The 21,756-nt window shown below is 38.0% G+C and overlaps 1 protein-coding gene and 1 long non-coding RNA gene across 3 annotated transcripts in view; one reads left to right on the top strand and one right to left on the bottom strand.

The window, feature by feature from the left end:
• PLCB1 (phospholipase C beta 1) overlaps positions 1-21,756 on the top strand; it is a 498,146-nt gene that overhangs the window by 392,407 nt on the left and 83,983 nt on the right. Inside the window, exons 15-20 of the mRNA XM_034432348.3 lie at positions 2,537-2,607; positions 4,779-4,875; positions 10,049-10,133; positions 11,462-11,586; positions 13,795-13,949; positions 15,588-15,752. Of these exons, the coding sequence (XP_034288239.1) occupies positions 2,537-2,607; positions 4,779-4,875; positions 10,049-10,133; positions 11,462-11,586; positions 13,795-13,949; positions 15,588-15,752 (698 nt within the window). The remainder of the gene's footprint in view (positions 1-2,536; positions 2,608-4,778; positions 4,876-10,048; positions 10,134-11,461; positions 11,587-13,794; positions 13,950-15,587; positions 15,753-21,756) is intronic.
• LOC117674365 (uncharacterized) lies at positions 13,650-21,433 on the bottom strand. 2 transcript variants are annotated; one of them, XR_004593817.3, is made up of 4 exons: positions 21,173-21,433; positions 17,078-17,186; positions 15,347-15,717; positions 13,650-13,996 (listed from the first exon to the last, which is right to left on the bottom strand). It is a non-coding gene; the product is annotated as an uncharacterized LOC117674365 (long non-coding RNA). The 2 variants fall into 2 exon arrangements; XR_004593818.3 differs by lacking the exon at positions 13,650-13,996 and adding an exon at positions 14,045-14,372.

Raw genomic sequence — 21,756 nt, 5'->3', positions numbered from 1 at the left:
CTCCAAGTCCAGATGATAGTTTGTGAAGATACTCTTAAATTAACAGCCCTGTCCACCAGAGGTGGTATTCAACAGGTTCTGACCAGTTCTGGAGAACTGGTAGCAGAAATTTTGAGTAGTTCAGAGAACTGGTAAATACCACCTCTGACTGGCTCAGCCTCCATCTATTCTCTGCCTCCCGAGTCCCAACTGATCGGAGTGAATGGGGATTTTGCAGTAACCTTCCCCTGCCACGCCCACCAAGCCATGCCATGCCCACCAAACCACCCCCACAGAACCGGTAGTAAAAAAATTTGAATCCCACCACTGCTGTCCACCCCTACTCCTACTCCCACTCCACCCTATCTTTCAGATAAAAGAGAAAGTAAAGTGTAGTAACAACCAGGCTGTTTAATAGTAAGCCTACTACTATTCAAGCACTCGCACATAATTAAGACCTGTTCATCAGTCATGTACCTTAAGGAATTTGCTAAATAAAATAATAGCTTTTCATAACATTGATCGGGGAAGCAAGTTTATGTTGGGTGGTATTTATTATTTCTTCTGAAATTTAGGCACTGTTTGATATAAATCTGTTGTGTCTATCTGAAGGAGAATTGGGAAGAACTATACAGTTTTAGTTCAGAAAGTTTTGGCCTTGAACTGCACAAATTCTTTCCACTCCCTCCCAGACTTTGAAGTCAATTATAGAATTTTTATGGCTTTCATAATTGAAACCAACATGTTTCCATGACTCTCAATTTGTAAAGGGAGAGGGGGACAGAGAAAGGAATATCAGTGATGGGCAGACCTTGGATCTACCAGCTAGAGCAGGGGTGCCAAACTTAAGGCCTGGGGGCAGATCCAGCCCACAGGGTGCTTAGATCTGACCCATGGGGCCACCCTGAAAACAGTGAAGGACTGGCCCACAGTGCCTCTGTCAGTAAAAATGGAGCTTGAGAGGTCCGTGGGCAGCCCTCTCGAGCTCCATTTTTGCCGGCAGAGGGTTGCAGGAGGCCGTCGCAGCCGAAAACGGAGCTCGGGAGCCCGTGTTCGCTGGCAGAGTGCTTGGACCACCACAGGCACCCCCCGACATGAGTGACGTCAAGCTGGCCATGCCCCCCCTGGCCCCTTGAGGTCAAACACATCCTTGATGTGGCCCTCAATGAAATCGAGTTTGACACCCCTGAGCTAGAGCATGCACCCCCACCCCATAATGTCTGAATTCCAAAAATGAATGAGCACAGTATTTTCACTTCCATATCACTCTTGACTTTTCCTCTTTCTGCATTTTAGTAGGTATGTGGGTGTGGGTGTATTGTTGTTTTATCATTACTAATTGTTGACTATTTTGAAAATATTGTTTGTTTGTGTATATGCCATATTTGTTAGCTGCCCTAATATTACGATTCTGAATACTGTTCCACAAAATGAAACAGTCAAGAAATAATACAAAAGTAAAATAAACAGCCAGTTAAAAAATATAGGCGAAATGTACATGAGCCAGTCAGCTAGAGCTGAAAGCTTGTTGAAGAAGAAATATTTCCATTAACTTTTTATGATTATCCATTTCCATTGTAAGTTTTTATGGTTTTAATTGTTGTGATGTTCTTTGCCAACCACAGTCAATAGGATTGAGGTTGGATAGCTATTGAAATTGAATGAACGGCTGAACAGCCAAATGAGTGAATGAATAAGTAAATACGGTGAATAAAATATTTCTGAATACAAATGGGGAGGATGCCATTTGACTTTTATATTTTGAAAATATAGAAACTGCCACCAAGAGTTCAATCAATCTATTTTTATTATAGTCACAGACCAGCATTAAAAATAAAAGCATTGAAGAGGTCATATCATAAACCCAAGTCCCAGAAACCTCAAACAGAAAAAGGGACCCTTAGCAGGCCTTCCTGAGACATTAACTGTGGCAAGGTGTAGCTGTTATAGCCTGGTCTTGTGCCATATTATAAGGGCCCTGACTAGCACCTTAAAAAAAGGCTAATAGTGTTGCTAAGAGATTTACTATTAGACCAACTTCCACTATATGTCATGGCTGATTGAAGACATCTCTGTGAACAAGCAGAGGCTGAAGTCAGTTTTAGGGTGTGTTGGATAATATTGTGCCTGTATATATTGTATATATGTGTATGTGTTTGTGCATGAATCTGGTAAAGCTATGAATAATGGAAACAGTCTTTCCATTTACATCTCAGACAGAAATGAAGAAGCATTTCAATCATCAATGGAAAATAAAACCTTAGCTAATGATCTCCATAATATTAAAAAACAAAAATGTGCAAGTAGGGGCATGAAGCTGGGATTGTTGTTGTTTTTTGTTTGTTTGTTTGTTTGCTTGCTTGCTTGCTTGCTTGCTTTAGTCATAGAAGGCACTGTTTTGGTTGTTTGCCTCATAAATAATTTGGGAGGAAAACATCTGTGCAGTAGGTCTTGTAATAATGCATTTGCTTTGAAGCAAAGGTATGTTTATAAAATATGTGTGAATATTGGTTGATGTTCCCATTAAGATTTCTCCTTGCCAATTAAAATATTGCAGGTGAAGCAGAGATAGAGAGTGACGATGATGATGACTATGATGATGACTGCAAAAAATCATCAATGGATGAAGTAAGGAATGAATAATTTTGAAGTATAAATGGTCCTGGTATGACTTGGAAATATGTCTACATAATTATCCGCATGAGTCAGTATTCTACTGCCATCTTGTGGATACTAAGAACCAAAAACCCAGCCGTAAAACATATGGCATATTTTTTTACTACTGGTCCAAAACGTATGGAAGAGATTTCCAGTTTTAGGTGAAATTATTTGAGGCATATTTAGCCCTCTGCTTTCTGGCATCTCCACACTTCATTCTCCTGGGCCTTATTCATATGTAGAAAAAGTCTGGCTCCAATAAGATGAAAATACCCATTCACTTACTCTGTCTTGATCGCTGTCTTTTTAGAGAGACAAAAATAGAGGGGGGGGGATTACCCTGATACATGCACAAGCATAATGTTATGGAATTACAATATTTATATATAAGTTAGTTTACTTAGTAGTAAACAAGAAAGGTAAAATTGTAACTGAAATGTTGGACGCATGCTTGTTCAAAAGTACAAAGCAAGGTGAGGTCCTTCAGACCATTTTATAGCTGTTGGTAAATGAATTTCCTTCTGGCCTTACAGTAATTTCTTTGTGACCATAATAAAGAAATTACTGTAATGGATGGGGTGGTGGCTCAGCGGTTAAGGTTAAGGTGCTGGGCTCCTGAGTTGGAAAGCCAGCAGCCCAGGTTCAAGGCCTGAGCACCACATGATGGGGTGAGCTCCCATCCTCATACCAACCGAGCAATTTGAAAGCATGAAAATGCAAATAGATAAATAGGTACCACTGCAGTGGAAAGATAATGGTGCTCTGTGATGTCATGCTGGCCATATGACCATGGAAATGTCTTTGGACAGAGCTAGCTTAATATCCTTGAAACGGAGATGAGCACTATCCCCTATAGTTGACAACTAGTGAGGTAAAATCTTCAGGGACTCCTTTACCTTTACCATAACAACATGCAGGATCCATTGCTATCGTCCATCCATTAATTTCCAAACTCTGAACATATGTCTTTAAGAAATAGAAAATTTAGTCTTCCAAGACTCAAATATGAAATAATTTCTGTCTATAACAATCAGATCATATGGACTATTTTCTCAATAGTCAGTTAAAGCTGTTCATTTCTTCTTTAAAATAGGCATACTGTATAAGTACGATATACACATACTTTTATGAATACTTGTTTAAATCTAGAGTAATGGAAAAGATGGGTGCCAAAAAGGCTTCCTGTTGATATTCATGAACCAGACATTCCAATTCTTTATTCCATGTCTCCCTGTCTAATTTAGTATGATCAGCAACCATTTGTAAATAACTCTATAGGCTTTTTATTTTTCACATAGCACACTCAGTCCTTAGTGAGAGCAGATGTTGACATATGTAGGGATGGTGCTCCATATATACTTTGTTATATTGCTTAGGGCAGAGTTCTCCCTTCTTTCTGGATTGGTGGCCCACAGCGGGGGGTGGGGATGGGGAAAGAGGGGATTGTTTTGTGGGAGATGCATGCGCACCTGTGAGCACCCATTGCTTGTGCGAATGGGGTTGCAAGCACTCATGACACTCATGCGAGTGGGGCCGCAAGCCCCCACTATGCTCACATGAGTGGGGCTATGTGTGTGCATACGTGTATACCCAAGCCGACCATTTACACGGCCCGGTTATGAAAAGACTGTGGCCCACAGGATGAGGATCCCTGGTTTAGGGAGCTGAATTAACTCCACAAAGCTGAATAAGTAAAATAGCAATAGCACTTAGATTTATATACCGCTTCACAGTGCTTTACAGCCCTCTCTAAGCAGTTTACAGAGTCAGCATATTATCCTGCAAAATCTGGGTCTTCATTTTACCGACCTCCAGAAGGATGGAAGGATGAGTCTGGTGAGATTTAAACTGCCAAACCGTGGCGGCTGGTAGTCAGCAGAAGTAGCCTGCAATACTGCATTCTAACCACTGCGCCACCATGAGCCAATGGTTGGCTTATGTGTACTTCTACATCATATTTTAGATGATGTATTTATTTCAAGTTTCATATTTCAAGTTTTAGGATTTAAATGTGTTTCTCTGCCTTTGAGGTAGGAAAGCATTTAAAAAAGATGAGCAGAATTGTTCATTCCTCTAGAAGCTCATTCAACCTTCTCATTGAAAAGCATTCTGGTATTAATTTTAGTTTAACTCTGCTCTAGGGAACAGCTGGAAGTGAGGCCATGGCTACCGAGGAAATGTCAAACTTAGTCAATTATATACAGCCTGTAAAGTTTGAGTCATTTGAGACATCTAACAGTAAGTATGGGGATTATTCACTTCTTACTATTTAGTGTTGGTTGGGTGAAGCTTGTATCATCAATCTTTTTTCCCATTTCCAAGACACAGTAGTAAACCGATAAGTTATATAGTGCCAACTATTGGTTAATAGCAGCTTAGTTTTCAAGTTACATGCAGATGTTTTGGCAGTTCCTCTGTGAAGAGTGAAGGTTTCAGTTTTTTCTACAAGACAGCTATGAAATCTTCTGGTAACTTCTTAAGGAATGCTTTCACTTACAAACAAACAAGCTGAACAGTGCAGGGGTGGGTTCTACTTACCTTTACTACCAGTTCACAACCGGTTCGCTCGCACGTGCTCACTTCTACACATGCACAGATTGTCAATTATGATGTCCAGGTGGGTGGGCGGAGCCTCCCGCCGCTTTTACTACCGGTTCTAAAGAACCAGACAGAACCGGGAGCAACCCACCACTGGAACAGTGTGAATAGGAGATGAAACCGTCTTCCTCTCAGTTTAAAGAGTCATAAGACATGCAAGTTGGGTTTATGTTCCATGTATTTTTAAAAAGTAGTACTGTGGTAGTGTCGTGTTATGCCACAATGCCAGGAAGGAAGTATTAAATGTTTTAGTTTTGGTTTGATTTAGGGTGTTTTTATTTTTCTGCAAAATGTTTTTGATTATAGGCACAACACAGGACAAGAATGCACACATTAAATTGTTTTTCTTATTTTTAAATCACTCACTAGAAATTAATGGTCCATACTTAAGATTTCCAGCTGGTTCTTGCTAAAACCATCTTGCTGGGAACACACATTATTACATTTTCTTACTTGGAGCAGAACACCATTTGAGACCATGTCCTGTTTCACTTCATTTGATAAAGCAGAGAATTGTGTCTTTTGCTGTTACTTTTTCAGGAAGTCTGCATCCACTGAATTGCAGTGCGCACTGCTGATAGGAATTATGGCTTCCAGTACTCTTTCTGTTAGGCAGCCTGTGATATTTGCACTATGTTCTATTTGCTTTCTCAAAATATGTTTACACTTGACTTGAATTCATTATTGGTGATAGATGGGAATAATGAATCACACTATTAAGACTCTGGACACATGTTATTATTTGCTTTGGAAGATCATTGAATAAACGCATGTATGTAAAAGTTTCATGTGGGTATGTCATACTGGATAGGAATTTGGGGAATTATGACACTTTTATATATGAAAAGCAGAAAATTGAAGAAGGCTGGTATAAGTGCTTATGCCAATTCTTTATCTCTATCATCTATAATTTTTTACTAGCAAATTTACTTCTTTTTAAATTCTTTTTCTTTTAAAAAGAAAGATAAAAATGAATAAAAGTAACACTGGTTTTTTACTGGGGTTTTATCCTTATAAATTGCCTGGAGTCACTGAGAGTGAGTTGGGTGGCCATATACATTTTCTTAATAAATAAATATAACATAAGTAGAAGAAAAGAAAAATAAAGAAATCAGAAAAAGCTAAAAGGGCAAGAAATGGAAAAAAGGAAAAGAAAAAAGGAAAAGAAATACACAAAAAAATACAAAGTGGCTTCCAATCTTCTTTACAGCAGTTATAAGTACGATTATAAATTGATTCTAAGGTTACAACACAATTCTCTTCTTTCTATAATCTATCCTGTCTAATCATCAAAATCATAAATTCATTTTGTTCTATTTTACATAAAAAGTTCATAAGGGGGCTTCCCTAAAGCTGTAATTACCTTTTCTCTAATATCGTCATCAGAATCCCTTGGGATTGCTCTAAATCTCAAAGAAAATTCCTTCTCTCTTAATTCTATTAAAGCCAAATTATCTAGTTCTCTTGGAAAGAGATTACTGTTTACAGCTTCTTATTCTCTAGAATTTCCACGTTATCATTAGTTTGTTTTACATCTCCCGACACTTTGTTTTACATAGCTTTCCACCTTAACTTCTACCTTTCTCTCCTCTTTCATCTTTACATTCTTTGACCCATTCTTTTTTCAAAAGCCATCAATTTAATATCAAGTGAATTAGCTAAGTTATTGCTGAATTCTTTGAACATTTTTAGAAGTAAATCTGGTGTAATTCCTCTCTCTGCAGGTTGTTCTAGTGACCCTTTCCTCCCCTCTGCTTTTTTTTTTTTTACTATTTTCCTAGTGGTTGCTATTAGAATATTGTAATCCCAAAATGAAAGTGTGTCAATTGCAAAGGAAAGAGTAAAGGCAAGCTTCTCCCCCACCCCCAATTTTTTTCCATTACTGTGCCCTTAACACTTTTGTCTCAAATGGCACTCTGTAGTTTTAATCAGTATGACAGTCTGCCTCATATTACCTTTATCTTTTGTTTTATTTATTTATTTAGAGAGTTTATTGGCTGTCCACTCACTCTCAGTGACTCTGGGCGATTTACAAAAAATCAAAATCTGAAAAACAGTAAAAACAATAACACCCCCCCCCCATGACAACAAACAAACAAACCATTTGATGGGCTTCAACCCACTGTGGGTTCTCCATCTCCATTGGCAAAACTTGGTCTTCAGGCCTTGCAAGAGAGTATCAGAATGGGAGCCAGTCTAATCCCTGTGGGGATGATGTTTCAAAGGGTTGGAGCCACCATGGAGAAGGCTCATCTTCTGGGTCCCGCCAGATGTACCTCCTTAGGAGAATGGACTGGCAACATTCCCTGCCTCCTTGCTCCAGTGGATCAGGTGGATGTGACCAGGAAGAGATAATCTTTTAGACAACTTGGTCCTGTGTCATGTAGGCTTTAAAGGTAACAACCGGTACCTGAAATTGTACCCAGAAGGAAATTGGCAGCCAATGCAGCTCCTGCAGGAGAGGTGACACATGCACATCTGGTTCTGTACAACACCAAGCGGGCTGCTGCATTTTTATCTAATTGGCGCTTCCGGATACTTTTCAAAGGCAGCCCTATGTAGAGTGTGCTGCAGTAGTCAAGATAAGAAGTGACTAGGGTGTACGTGAATCTGAGTTTTGTAAAATTCACCAGGTCTGCACTCTTTAATGATAAAACAAAAATATATTCCCACAAAATATACATCTGTCAATTCTCATACATGAAATTATTCCATATATTATTCAATTCTGGATTACAAACAGGGGTGAAATGCTCCCGGTTCGGACCGGATCGCCTGATCCGGTAGCAATGGCAGTGGGTGGTTCGGAGAACCGGTAGCAAAAATCCCTGCACCCCCCCGCCACCAGGCCCAGCTGAGCCGCACAATCATCAGAGGCTTTTTTTTTTTTTTTACTTTTAAAAGCATTTTTTCTGCAACCTCTTCCGACAAAAAATGCTTTTAAAAGCTAAAAAAAAAGCCTCTGATGATCACGCGGCTCACCTGGGATCATCAGAGGCTTTTCAAAGCATTTTTTTCTGCAACCTCTTGGCCGAAGAGGTGGTAAAAAAAATGCTTTAAAAAGCCTCTCTGACGATTCCAGCTGAGTTGCCTGATCTGCAGAGGCTTTTCAAAGCATTAGAAAAAATGCTTTGAAAAGTTTTTTTTTTAAAAAGTTGGCCACACCCACCCAGTCACATTACCCACCCCCACCAAGCCACGCCCACAGAACCGGTAGTAACAAATTTTACATTTCACCCTGATTACAAAGTTTTGATATTTTCTATTATTTGACATAAATGCCATTGTTCACTATTTTTAGTATTCATTAGCACTTTTGGGGAGGAGGAGGCTGTAATAAGTATAAATCTGTTCTAGTCCTTTGATCATTACTGTGTTTTTTGTACCATTTCTTACAAAGTAAAATGTGTCAAATGGATCATTTTATTAGTTTTTAATCAGTACTATTAGGCTTTTTTTATCAACTCTTGCAGTTCAGTTGATAGCAATATTTTCTACAGCCTATTTTACTTCCCAAATGTCCAGTGATTAAACTTTCATAGGCATCATTTGCAGCATGGTGTAACTAGTATGACATCAATTTTCCTGTTATGTAAGCAGTATACAGATGGTTTGAAAATAAGCAAATAAGTAAACCATTGGTCTAGTCCAGGGGTTCTCAAACTACAGCCCGCAGACCACATACAGCCCGCCAAAGCCATTAATCCAGCCCATGAGGGACCACAAGGTTACCTTGCCACATCACCCCACCTTCCCGCCAGCCCCCACCCACCTTCTGGAGGCCAAGGAGGCCAAAAATGGAATGTGCAGAGGCCTCGGGAGGCCAAAAACGGGCCCATTTTTCGGTGGCAGAGTGGTACTGGAGGTCAAGGAGGCCAAAAATGGGATGCGCAGAGCCCTCGAGTGGCCAAAAATGGGCCCGTTTGGGGGCAGCAGAGTGGTACTGGATCCAGGCTGAGAGAGAGAGGAGGGAGTCTCTGTGGCCAAGAGAAAGGGAGAGGGAGACACACATACACACACAAGGCAGCCACATCCCTTCACTAACCTGTTTTCCAATCCCAGGAGCATAACCAAGTTTAATTTGTGTATATTGTTTAAGGGACTGCTAAATTGGCCACACCCACCCAGTCACATGATCACCTAGCCACACCCACCTAGCTGGTCCATCCCTCCCAACAGACTGAGGGACCGTGAAATGGCCCCCTGTTTAAAATGTTTGAGGACCCCTGGTCTAGTCAATGGTCTTCAGACTTGAGATACCTGAGGGACCATTCGCAATGTGAAAAAATCAGTGCAGTGCAGTAGCAAATAATATTTATGTAATACCTTATCACAGACAATTCTTTTTTGAAATAAAACAAAAGAATAAAGACCGCTGTAGCTCTTAGATAGTCGTGTTGAACCGCTGGATGAGTCTGTGAAAGCCTGGACCTCCAGGGAACATGGTTCGAGTACTGCAGATCTAGATGATAGCTGCCTGCAAGTTTTGCCTCAGTCATATTATTAAAAACCAGACATATCCAATGTAAAAGGATGGGAAGGTAAATAAAAACGTGTACTGAAAACTACAAACAGATTTGTCTATTGTCTTCACTATCTGAAGTGTATGGACCCCTGCTGCCAAAATATAAACTATTACATGTTTTTTCCCCAATTACAGGAATTCCTGGGTTTTTAGTTCACCTCTTTGGGAACTGAATCATGAGCAAGATAAAGCTTTGATGCGATGCTGGATGGATGGATTTATGTTGAGCAACATAAAGCATAATCTTAATTTTAAAAACTGTGATATTTTTTTCTTTTTAAATTACAGAACGGAACAAGAGTTTTGAAATGTCTTCCTTTGTGGAAACCAAAGCACTTGAACAGCTCACAAAATCTCCTGTCGAGTTTGTGGAGTATCTTTGAAATTGAGAAAAATATCTTAGAAAACCTTCAATCTGAGGAATAGAGGCTGCTGAGGACCATTACTGAACATTAATTTAGGTTGAAGAAACATGCACCCAACACCATTATATATAAGTATTAGGATAGCAAAGTGATGTTGATAGATACATCAGGGTTTTTTTCCCCTACAAAAGTATTCATCCTTTTTAATTAAAACTTAGAAATGAATGGGGTTTACATTCCTAGTTAAGTACTTATCAATTATATCTGGATAAATCTATAGTTCCTCAGAGTAGATTCTACGTGGACAAATTTTAGCATAGAACAGATGACATATTGCTGCTCTATGACATTTTCAATTAAAATCAAAACAACTACAGTAACTGGTGATAAGAAACATAATTACTACTGAAGAGTGGCTGCCAATCAAACTTGACATTTTCAGATTTAAGACTCCATTAATATGAGGAAGCTTTTCATGTTTCCAATAGTGACATTATAATCTTCCTCTTGCCCCCATTTATCATATTTTGTGTCAAGTGAGCAATAATTCTGTTCTAAAATATATAAGAGTTTTTTGGAATGTTTTAATCTATTTATTAATCTTGAGTTTTGTAGATTTATTTTCAGGATCTGTCCAAAAAATAAGATCAGTCCTTGGATTCTACCACTCTTTTTCTCTCTTGCTGTTATATTTTATATAAAAAAGAATCAAAATTTCTCATTTGCACCAAAACATTAAATGCTTGACACAAATACTTGTCATAGAAACAAAGCAAAATGCATAGAGGCTCTTTTGATTCTATAAATCAGTACTTTGTGGGACTGTGAAGCCAATATTATTACATGATGATGGCAGCCATTTTTAAGTCTCTTCTACTGCCATGTATGATGGCACCTCTTTATAGAAGTGTCCGTTAATCTACTTGCTTCGGAGTGACAAGGCTCACTATGTCATGATGGTGTGGATGAGTACACTGTGAGTGCTGCTTATCTCAGCTATCCATAGACTGGCCTTGGACAACAAAGAAGTTTGAATTTGTTTGTTTTTACTCTTTTCCACAATAATTCCTAGCAAACATACTCATTTTGCAAATCAACCTGTTTTATTAAGGTTCTCAGAATCAGTTCCATCCCTACTATCAGATCAAATTTATTATTGTTTTAAGGCCAAATACAACTACTTACCTATCAAGTTGATAATAGCAATAGATAAGAAAAAGCCAGAGCTGAATCTGGCGTCACCATTTCTTTCCAAAATTAACAAGTAATTTGTTGTGCAAACTTTTAATCTAGTAGTTTCTCCGGTTGTATTTTATCTTAACCACTCACAATTTAGGTATAATAAAATGCAGCTGAGCCGAATTTACCCCAAAGGGACACGTGTTGATTCCTCAAATTACATGCCTCAGCTGTTCTGGAATGCAGGCTGTCAAATGGTTGCTCTTAACTTCCAAACTGTAGGTAAGATCTATGTTACTGTATGTTTTCTGATAAGGAAGAATAGTAGATAATGAAGCACCAAGTTTGTGAAAAATTAAAAGTACTAAGAGTGGCATGCCTACTTCTGAAACCAATTGTTTCTTTAAAACTTTGGCATGAATAAGTAATCTTTTTTATTTATTTATTTATTTTATTTTGTCAAGTACATATTAGATAATGTATATAAGTATAAGCATGAATTGAATACATAAAATGAATACAATTAAAGGGAAAATTAGGACAGGGACGGTAGGCACGCTGGTGCTCTTATGCACGCCCCTTTACAGACCTTTTAGGAATGGGGTGAGGTCAACAGTAGACAGTTTTAGGTTAAAGTTTAGAGGGTTTTGGGTTGAGACCACAGAGTCTGGTAGTGCATTCCAGGCATTAACAACTCTGTTACTGAAGTCATATTTTCTACAATCGAGTTTGGAGCGGTTCACTTTAAGTTTGTATCTATTGTGTGCTCGTGTAATGCTGTGGTTGAAGCTGAAGTACAGGTAAGACATTGACAGGTAGGACATTGTAACAGAGGATTTTATGAGCTATGCTTAGGTCATACCGAAGGCGGCGTAGTTCTAAATTTTCTAAACCCAGAATTTCAAGTCTGGTGGCATAAGGTATTTTGTTACAAGCAGAGGAGTGGAGGACTCTTCCTGCATTAATTAATCTGCATTAATAGAAGCTTTTTAAGCAAATCATGATTACCATTTATTTCGTTACATGGGTTGGTATTCTCCATGTCTCTTTGATGGATTTTTTGATCCTAGCTCTATTGTGATATTAAAACGAGGGACATATTTTAATACCAGCAATATATCCGAGAAAACATAATAAGCTTATGAATATGAGCAGTGAAAAACATGTGATTATAGGCAGTAGGAAATTAATATTAGCAAGTGATTGTTCATTTGTTTCTGTTCCCTTCTGAATCTCAGACATGATAATGTGGAAAGCCTTTCGTTTACCCAGTTCAGAACTGCATTACCCATTCAGTGCTGAGAATCCGTATTTTCAAAGAAGATCAGTTGGTGTGAAATCAAAATGAAAACACTAGCTGCTTTATTAAAAAGGGGCACGTGGTTTTAATGAGTTTGGCAGCACAGCTGGCAGTTATTAATTATCAGAGATATTTGTTTCTAGCACCTGACTACCTCACTTCTGCTTTGTTACAACTTGCCAAACATGTAGTGAGGCAAGTGACATTGTCTCTTCTTCCTTTTCATCTAAATAAAAATTAGACCAGAACTTAAATAGAATCCTTTTCAGCTCTGTGGAGGGGATAATGGTGTTTTTTTTTTTTTTAAATCAATATATAATGTAACCAGACCACGGATAAAGACTAAGAGGTCTCTTCATCCAGCTGGTTTTAGTCCATGCTGTTTTGCCCAGATTCAGTGGGCAGCATAAATAGCTTTATGATTATTCAGAGCACTTTAGGCAAACGTCACAGCACTTTACATGCTGTTATTGTTGAGCATATTCAGAAATATCCAATCTATATATACATAAAAATCTATTATCGATCATTGTCTTGGATATAGTTTTTTTTTTAAAATCCTTGTGAATAGTCCTGAAAGTAAGCTCAAAATATTGTATGTTGAATGGAAAATTAGCTTCTTATTTTTACAGACAGACTTCAGTATACAGGTACTCCTCGACTTACAACAGTTCATTTAGTGACCATTTAAGTTACAACGGCATTGGAAAAAAAGTGACTTATGACCATTTTTCACACTTATAACCTTTGTAGCATCCCCATGATCATATGATCAAAATTCAAATGCTTGGCACCTGACTCATACTTACATCCATTGCTGTGTCCCAAGGTCACGTGATCCCCTTTTGCAATCTTTTGACAAGCAAAAACAATGGGGAAGCCAGATTCACTTAACAATCGTGTTACTAAGTTGTCAACTGCAGTGATTCACTTTAACAACTGTGGCAAGAAAGGTTGTAAAATGGGGCAAAACTCACTTAACAAAAGTCTCACTTAACAACAGAAATTTTGGGGTCAATTGTGATAGTAAGTCAAGGACTACCTGTTTTAACTTCGAATTTTTAAAAAGGCCAGGAAGCCTTTAATAAAATTTCAGTGTTGTACTTTTGTCAATTTGTTTGGCTTTCTCTATTGTCCCATTAACATATATTTGTGTAGTATCCCATAACACAATTATTTTTTTCATATAGATTTGTCTATGCAAATAAATATGGGGATGTATGAGTATAATGGCAAAAGTGGATACAGACTAAAACCAGAGTTCATGAGAAGACCAGACAAACATTTCGATCCATTTACGGAAAGTATTGTAGATGGAATAGTCGCAAACACTTTGTCTGTAAAGGTAGGTATCCAGTTGCTCATCTGCTAAATTCTATCAGCATAATGAACCTGAAAGACCAAAATAAGTTCACATGTACTCATTCCCAATATTTTTAAAAAGTGTGAATCTCATATATGCAAGGTACTTGTTATCAGCATATGTTATAAGCATATTGAACAAGTCACATTCAGATATTTATAACCAGGAAAATAGAAATTATGCCCAAAATTGAAGAAAGGGAGATGAAACACATGTTTGGACAAGAAAACAAGCTTAATTAATTATATAAAGAAGATCAAACTGATGGCAAAGGTAAAATAACTATCCTTAGAATCGATAATGAACATATCAAAATGGTGAATAGCTTCTGCCTTTTAGAATCAACCATCAGCAGTAAAGGAACCAGTAGTCAAGAAATACAGAAGGGTAGGGAGACATTATTATCTGAGGGGAGACCACAAAAAAAAGGGATCAGTTATCTCCTCTCCTATGAATATTCACTGGAACCAATTCTGGAAGAAGAAGAAAATTCATTGCAACACTAAACTGCCATCTTCTAACCCCCTTCAACTGGTCTAGAAGGATGTCACAATTGATGGTGTTGAAAACCACCGAAAGATCAAGGAGAGAAAAGATGGGTGCATTATCCCCACTATAGGTCATTTGCACGTCTGTGTCATTTTGTTCCCATATCCAGATCTGAAGCCTGACTGAAAGACATCCATCCATATAATCCACTTCCTCCAGGGTCTTCTAAAACTGCAATATAAGCACCTTCTCAACAACTTTCCCTAAAAATGGAAGGTTGGAGGCCCGATGAAAATTGAACTACAGCTATTTGAAGAGATGTAGGATCACCTCTTTCTTAAACATCAGCAGGATCACTCCCACTCTCCAGGATGAATTTACCATCAATCACATGTCATCTCCCAGGAGGCCTCCAACCAGAATGGATGGGGATCTAATATATAGCTGGTCAAACTCACAGCCTTAAGGAGTGTGTCTGCTTCCTTGGGACTAGCAGGTTCAAACTCATCCCCGCTAACAAAACCAGACCTATACAAGCCTATCTGAGCAATTTTATCTTAACAAATGCTTAGAATATTCCTCACAATGGCCCTGTAGTAATGACAGACTGTGTCCTACCAAATTGGGATACAATCTTCCACAACTCAGTAGGGTTGCCAATTGACTATCTTTGGACTTGATAAAGGAAAAAAAATATGCACTTTCTGCTAGTTTTATCACCACAAACCAGCCTTGAATAAAGGTTCTAAGATGTGTGGTTATTCTTTGTTGTCCTCCAGTGGTACTCTTTATGCTTCTTTTGTCATTTTGTCACTCAACATTTTTGTAAACTGAGGAGAGCCACATAGGCCCAATCTAATTCAAGGTCCCAGTTGAACTGTGCAACAGACCTTCAAGAATGAGCCCAAGCTCCTTCTGAAACAAAGCTGGGTCCAACAGGTGCCTGGGATAGGTACTCCTTCCAAGACAATTACAGAGTGATCAGTCTGTGGTGAAGGACTTATGGTAGACTCTCCCAACCATTTTCTCTTGTTATAAGCTTTACATATTAAGAAAACAAGCCCTTTAGCCAATGTGAAATGAATTGAAGCAAAGGTGTGTTAATAGAATGTCTCAAACTTTCCTTTTTAGGTCATTTCTGGGCAATTACTTTCTGACAAAAAAGTTGGAACTTATGTCGAAGTAGATATGTTTGGTCTGCCTGTGGATACGAGAAGAAAAGCTCTCAAGACAAAGACATCTCAAGGCAATGCTGTGAATCCTGTATGGGAAGAAGAAGCCATAGTGTTTAAGAAGGTTGGTATTTGCATTTGATCCCTCTGGCTATTATATTCTGATTTTGCCAACATGAATCACTTAAAAATTCTGTCTGCTCTAATTCTGTTCCACCTGAGTTGTAAAGAAAGCTTTCTTCCTTTAATTTTAGATGCTACTAAGTGCTTGCTGATAAAATGTGATTTATTTTACGGTAGTTGAATTTATTGATAGATTTGTTTATAAGACTTGTATGGCTGCCCATAGGTGCATTTTATTTGGATCCTTCTTTTCCAGTCTTGTTCTTGTATTATTAGTATTTTATTATTTTAGTAATAATGTTGGCACTTGTTTGCCTAATGAAACTACAGAAGGGAAGAGTGGGGTCAGGTAGTGAATGTGATAGAAATAGAAACTGAGGAGCTATGGAGCCTTGGGACATCTCATTGTTTTTTATTTATTTATATTTATTTATTTACATCCTGTCTTTATTATTTTGTCAAATAATTCAAGGCGGCAAACATTTCCAACACACCTTCCTCCTCCTATTCTCCCCATAACAACCACCCTGTGAGGTGGGTTGGGCTGAACAAGAGTGACTGCCCGAAAGTCACCTGCAGTTGGCTTTTTTTTTTTTTTTGCAATTATTATGGTTTTTATTGTGTTTGTGATTTTATTGTTGCTGTGAGCTGCCCAGAGTTGTGCTTTAGGATAGGCAGCCATACAGGTCTTTTAAACAAATCAACAAATAGAGTCTCCTAGGAAGTCATTTATTTTATTCTTGTTTTATGTTTTTTGTTTATACTCATTTTCCTTTTAATTTACCTCAGTATAACAGTATACTAGTTATTATTATTAGATAGCTCATAATTTTTACATCTATGATCATTTCATATTTTGCTATCAAAAAAGGCTTGCCCTTTTTTATTTATTTTATTACATTTCAATGTTTAGGTCAGTGATGGCGAACCTTTCCGGCACGTGCATGTGCACCAGCCAGCTGGTCTTCACGCATGTCGGAGCCCCGGAAATTCGAAGACCAGCTGGTCATCTGGTCTTCTGGTTTCTGGTACACACATGCCAGCTGATCTTCACACGTGCCAGAGTGCCAGAAACCTGAAGACCAGCTGGCCTACGCACGCATGTGCACCAGCCAACTGGTCTTCTGGTTTCCGAGGCTCTGGCACGTGTGAAGATCACCTGGCCAGAGTGCATACGTGCACTGGAAATCAGAAGAGCAGCTGCCGACAGCTTGCATGCCCAAAGAGAGGGCTCTACGTGCCACCTTTGGCATGCGTGCCCTAGGTTCGCCATCATGGGTTTAGGTTATTAAGCCAGAATATTAAAGAACGTGTAATGTTACTAACCTTAAACACTGTTTTAAAAAGCTATACAATGAAGAGGTGTAGAGGAACAAAAAAGAAATAGCCTTGTAGAAGGTGTGTGGTGAGCATTAGCAAAAATATTGAGCTCAGCCTAGAAAACAAAAAAGTGGGAGAAAGAAAATTACAGTTGCTCTGTCTTCACTGTCTTTGGTATAAGAGGAGGAAAAACACTGTCACATTGTCAAGATTCTGCTATTGTATCAATACATAGTCAAGTTTTAGTATTTCCTGTGATGTCAGTCTTGTGACATGGCATAATTTGAAGGGCTGACACAAAGTTATCCTTTTACAGGAGATATTTTATGATGAAAAATCTTTTGTGTATATTGGTTTGCTATTGATACTGAGTAGCGTGGTAGCCTAGAGGTGGTGCTGTTGCCTCACAATTAGGAAGCTGTGAGTTAGATCCCAGGTAGCAATAGATATTTTTCTCTCTGGGTGCTTAGTGAAAATATATGCTGCATACTCCGTGTAGGCATCAGGAAGGGCATCCAGCCAAAAAATGCTCAGCTCCATTCAGTCACCCTGACTCCATCCCGGTACAGGGAATTACAAGGTCATTATAAGAAAAAAAAAATCGTTTGGTGGGTTTATTATATATTGGTAGTAATAATACTAAGGTTGCTGGAGTCATGGTTTTATTTAAAAATCTATAAATATTTATAGGGTTTAAGAATATATAGATAATGTATATCCTATTCTTTGAAGAGATTTGATTGACACATTGCTCTGATAAATTTTAGCAGTTTTACAAAACAAATTGCTATGTCTTTCGATAACTTATTAGTGATCCAGTTAAGGATTTTCAATGAGATATATAGACACACAGACACACAGACACTATATATATTCATTTTTTACGAAAAAAAAAGAACAAAATAAATATTTGACCGTTACAGGGAGGAGTCATAAAATGAGGGTGTGGCTAACTGATGAAGCCAAATAGTCATAAAATGAGGGTGTGGCTAACTGATGAAGCCAAATAAGGCAGAAATAGATCTATTTTAGTCTCCCTTAAATCTTGCAGCTGACAGCATAATGCTGCTTAAATGTCTGATAAAGCCTAGAAAATAGTGATTTGGGATGTCACTTAACTATGGCTATACAAACATCTTGATTTACGTAGGAAAAACCCTGGCTAGAACAGTAATGCATATATGTGTGTGTGTGTGTGTGTGTGTGTGTGTGTGTGTGTGTAGGTCTTTGGTTCGGGTTTTCTCCCGCGTAGAATTGAAAGTGTCTTGGCGACGTTTCGACAAAGTCTCAACGTTGCCAAGACACTTCCAATTCTACGCGGGAGAAAACCCGAATAACCAAAGACCTACATACAAACACCCGCGAAAACCTCAGAAAATAGATAGATAGATAGATAGATAGATAGATAGATAGATAGATAGATAGATAGATATAGATAGATATAGATATATATTTCGTAGGTTTTATGTGTATTTCTCTTTAGCCAGGTTCTACCTACGTAAACCAAGATATTATGCAGCCCTAGTTCAGTGAAATCACAATTCACTAGTTTCTGGGCTTTTTTTCTTCTGGCAGCCAGCCAGAAGAAAAATTTCTCTTCTGGCTAAAATCGTAGATTTTCACGGGTACAGGTATGCAAGTCTTGGTGTATTCGGGTCTTCTCCCATGTAAGATTGAGAGCACTTTGGCAACGTTTCGACAGAATCTCATCTGCCATCATCAGGGTTATGCAAGGGGTCTTCTGCAGCAACTGCCGTTACTATTTCAAATCTGGTGCTGGTAGTCTGCTTTGCTGGGATGGCCCCACCTCTTCGTTCTGATTGGTTGGGAGTCCCAGTCTGTGTCTATTGGCTTGGTTTCGGGTGTATGGTCGGTTTTTCTCCACCAAGTGGCAGGGCTTCATCTTTGTGGCTGGCTGGAATGTGATTTGGTTGGAGGTCTCGGGGTGTGTGTGTCTGGCTTCTGGGGTGTAGATTTTTCTGTCTGTGGGTGCTGGGACTCGTTTGTTGACAAGGGCTAGTTTCCAGATGTCTGGTAGGCGGGAGGTATCGTCACGTTTATTCATGTTATGGGGGTGTTTTTCTATTTCAATTATGGGAGCCATTGAAATCTAAAATCTGTTATTACCAGTTCTGTGGGCGTGGCTTGGTGGTGGTGGGATAATGTGACTGGGTGGGCATGGCCAATATTTTTTTTTTTTACTTTTAAAAGCATTTTTTCTACAACCTCTTCAGCAAAGAGGTTGTAAAAAAATGCTTTTAAAAGTAAAAAAAAAGCCTCTGATGATTGTGCGGCTCAGCTGGGCATGGGGGGGCCAGGGATTTTTGCTACCTGTTCTCCGAACCACCCGCCTCCATCGCTACCAGATCGGGTGATCCGGTCCGAACCGGGAGCATTTCACCCCTGATATATGTATATATATATAGATATATCATACTACATTTAGTGTATACTTTTATTTCATATGGTATTTGTGTTAAACTAATGTGGCAGGTTCACAAAGATTTTTTTAGGCTAAGCTGAGACTCTTTTTTGAAAGAGGCTTTCATTTATCAGACTATCAAAAATATGATTGGATTTATATTTAACTAGAATGAGAATTCTAAGTGTATATGGGCTTAATTGAGAGTTATTATCTATCTCTGTTAGATTCCTAACAATTTCTTGGGTCAACATGCAGCAAAAAAAGTCTTTAATTTCCTGGGTTAAATGCACTTAAGACATATTTGGGCTTTATTGGCATGTAGATTGAATTTTGATACTGAGTCAAATGAATGTTTATCTTTGTGGAAAAAGTAAAAATAGGTGGAAAGACATTCTATTGTTATATCAGGCATGAGAAATAGACAACAGGATTATATTGAGAGAGTGGGAGATACCAATCTTGAAATGTGTAATTCACCCATATTTGATAAGACAGTTTTCCCCTGAAATAGGTTTCCCTTTGATACAGATTTCATAATATTTTACAAGCAAATTCTATGCACAATTCAATATAGTATTTTTACATGATTAAAGGCATATGTTTCATTTTAGGCAATTTGTTTTAAATTAGTATATTAATTTCTGGAAGAGAGTTCTATTTATTGTTTTTTTTATTTTTGTTATAGTATTACAATTTTATAATTGATTAAGTTGTTGGATATTACTGTTTTTCTTTTCATTTATTTTGCATATTACTTTTTCCTCTACTTTTATAAATTGCAATTTTTTAAAAAAAAAAATTCAATAAATAGCCATTATCCCACCTAAAATGACACAGTACACAAATAATTAAAAGAAAACCCAATTATTGAATAGCTTATTCCCAAATGAAAATCATAAATCTAATCATAGTAATATAAAGCATTATATTTCTAGGATATTGTGAAATATTTGATAGGGTTTTTAGGAAGAAAGGGGAATTAATATTAAGAAGTGTCTAAAGAAAAATGTAATACTTTTTTGTAAGCCCTAATGTAGTCTGTAAGACATTTGAATATATCCATGATAAAGAAAGAAGAGAGGGATTAATGTTGAGAGAATAATATGCCCAAGATCATTCAGACACTGAGATAAGCAGAACCCTATAGAAGAAGTTAGTTGAAAGCTTGTTCTTTTAAGCTCAGTTCTGCACCAGCAACTGATTGGCACATGAAAAGTGCATTCTGAAAACCAGATGTGAGTCTCCACTCTACATTAAAGCTAATGATGGGAAAATTATCGACTAGTTTAGGTGCCAAATACCCGTGTTTTCCCGAAAATAAGACCCTGTCTTATATTTTTTTGAACCCCGAAATAAGCACTTGGCCTTATTTTCAGGGAGGTCTTATTATTTTGAGGTGTGTGGAGCAAGATGGGCCTTGCCCTCTTGCCATCTTACCTGATTTCCAGCTCTGCGTTTAAATATTTTTGGGGAGGGTTTATTTTCAGGGGAGGCTTATTTTAACACATGCGCTCAAAAGCCTGATTGGTCTTATTATCAGGGGGATGTCTTATTTTCAAGGAAACAAGGTATTGAAAAACATTTAATGTTTAATGATACACACGTTTGAGCTAATAGAGTTACAGAAGAAGAATGAAACTAACAAACATGATACATCAAATGGTTTATATACTTACATTTTTTTTACTCAGAGCAATTGAGTACTGAATTTTAGTAGTATGAGAACTCTTACTGCCCATGAGATGAGCTGATTATTGCTCATCCAAATCCTCCTGCTTTTGACACGAACTCTTTGACATGATTTGAGCCATTTTGGCATCCACAAGTTTTCATGTAAAATCCTGTGGCCGTTTTCTGTGGGTTGTGGGCTGCTCCTAGATATCAGAAGATTCCACATAACCCCTTCTCAGTCTTCCATTGCCTTCACGCTGTCAGTTATAAGTCTTAGGAATTAAAAGGATTCTATTGACATCAGCTGTTGCTGAGACTCTATGAGGATTCTATGTGACATCAGACCAATTGTGATATCAGATCAGAACCATCTTGAAGAGACAATGCAGGTTGTCTTCACTTAACAATTGCCTCATTCTGTGACTATTCGCAGTTATGACAATGATAAAAAACTAACTTTATGACCAATGCTCAAGTTTATGACCTTTGCACATCTATAAAGCAAAGCAGAGGTGAAGACCAGAAACACAATCACAGTTTCACTTAGCAACCACTTTGTTTAGTGATTGAATTGCTGATTTCAGTTGTT

The sequence above is a fragment of the Pantherophis guttatus genome, chromosome 1, assembly GCF_059756535.1.
Source record: "Pantherophis guttatus breed Tessera chromosome 1, ASM5975653v1, whole genome shotgun sequence".
Lineage (NCBI taxonomy): Eukaryota > Metazoa > Chordata > Lepidosauria > Squamata > Colubridae > Pantherophis > Pantherophis guttatus.
Note: the sequence above shows the minus strand (reverse complement) of the source record. Positions and strands in the feature narration are given on the sequence as shown.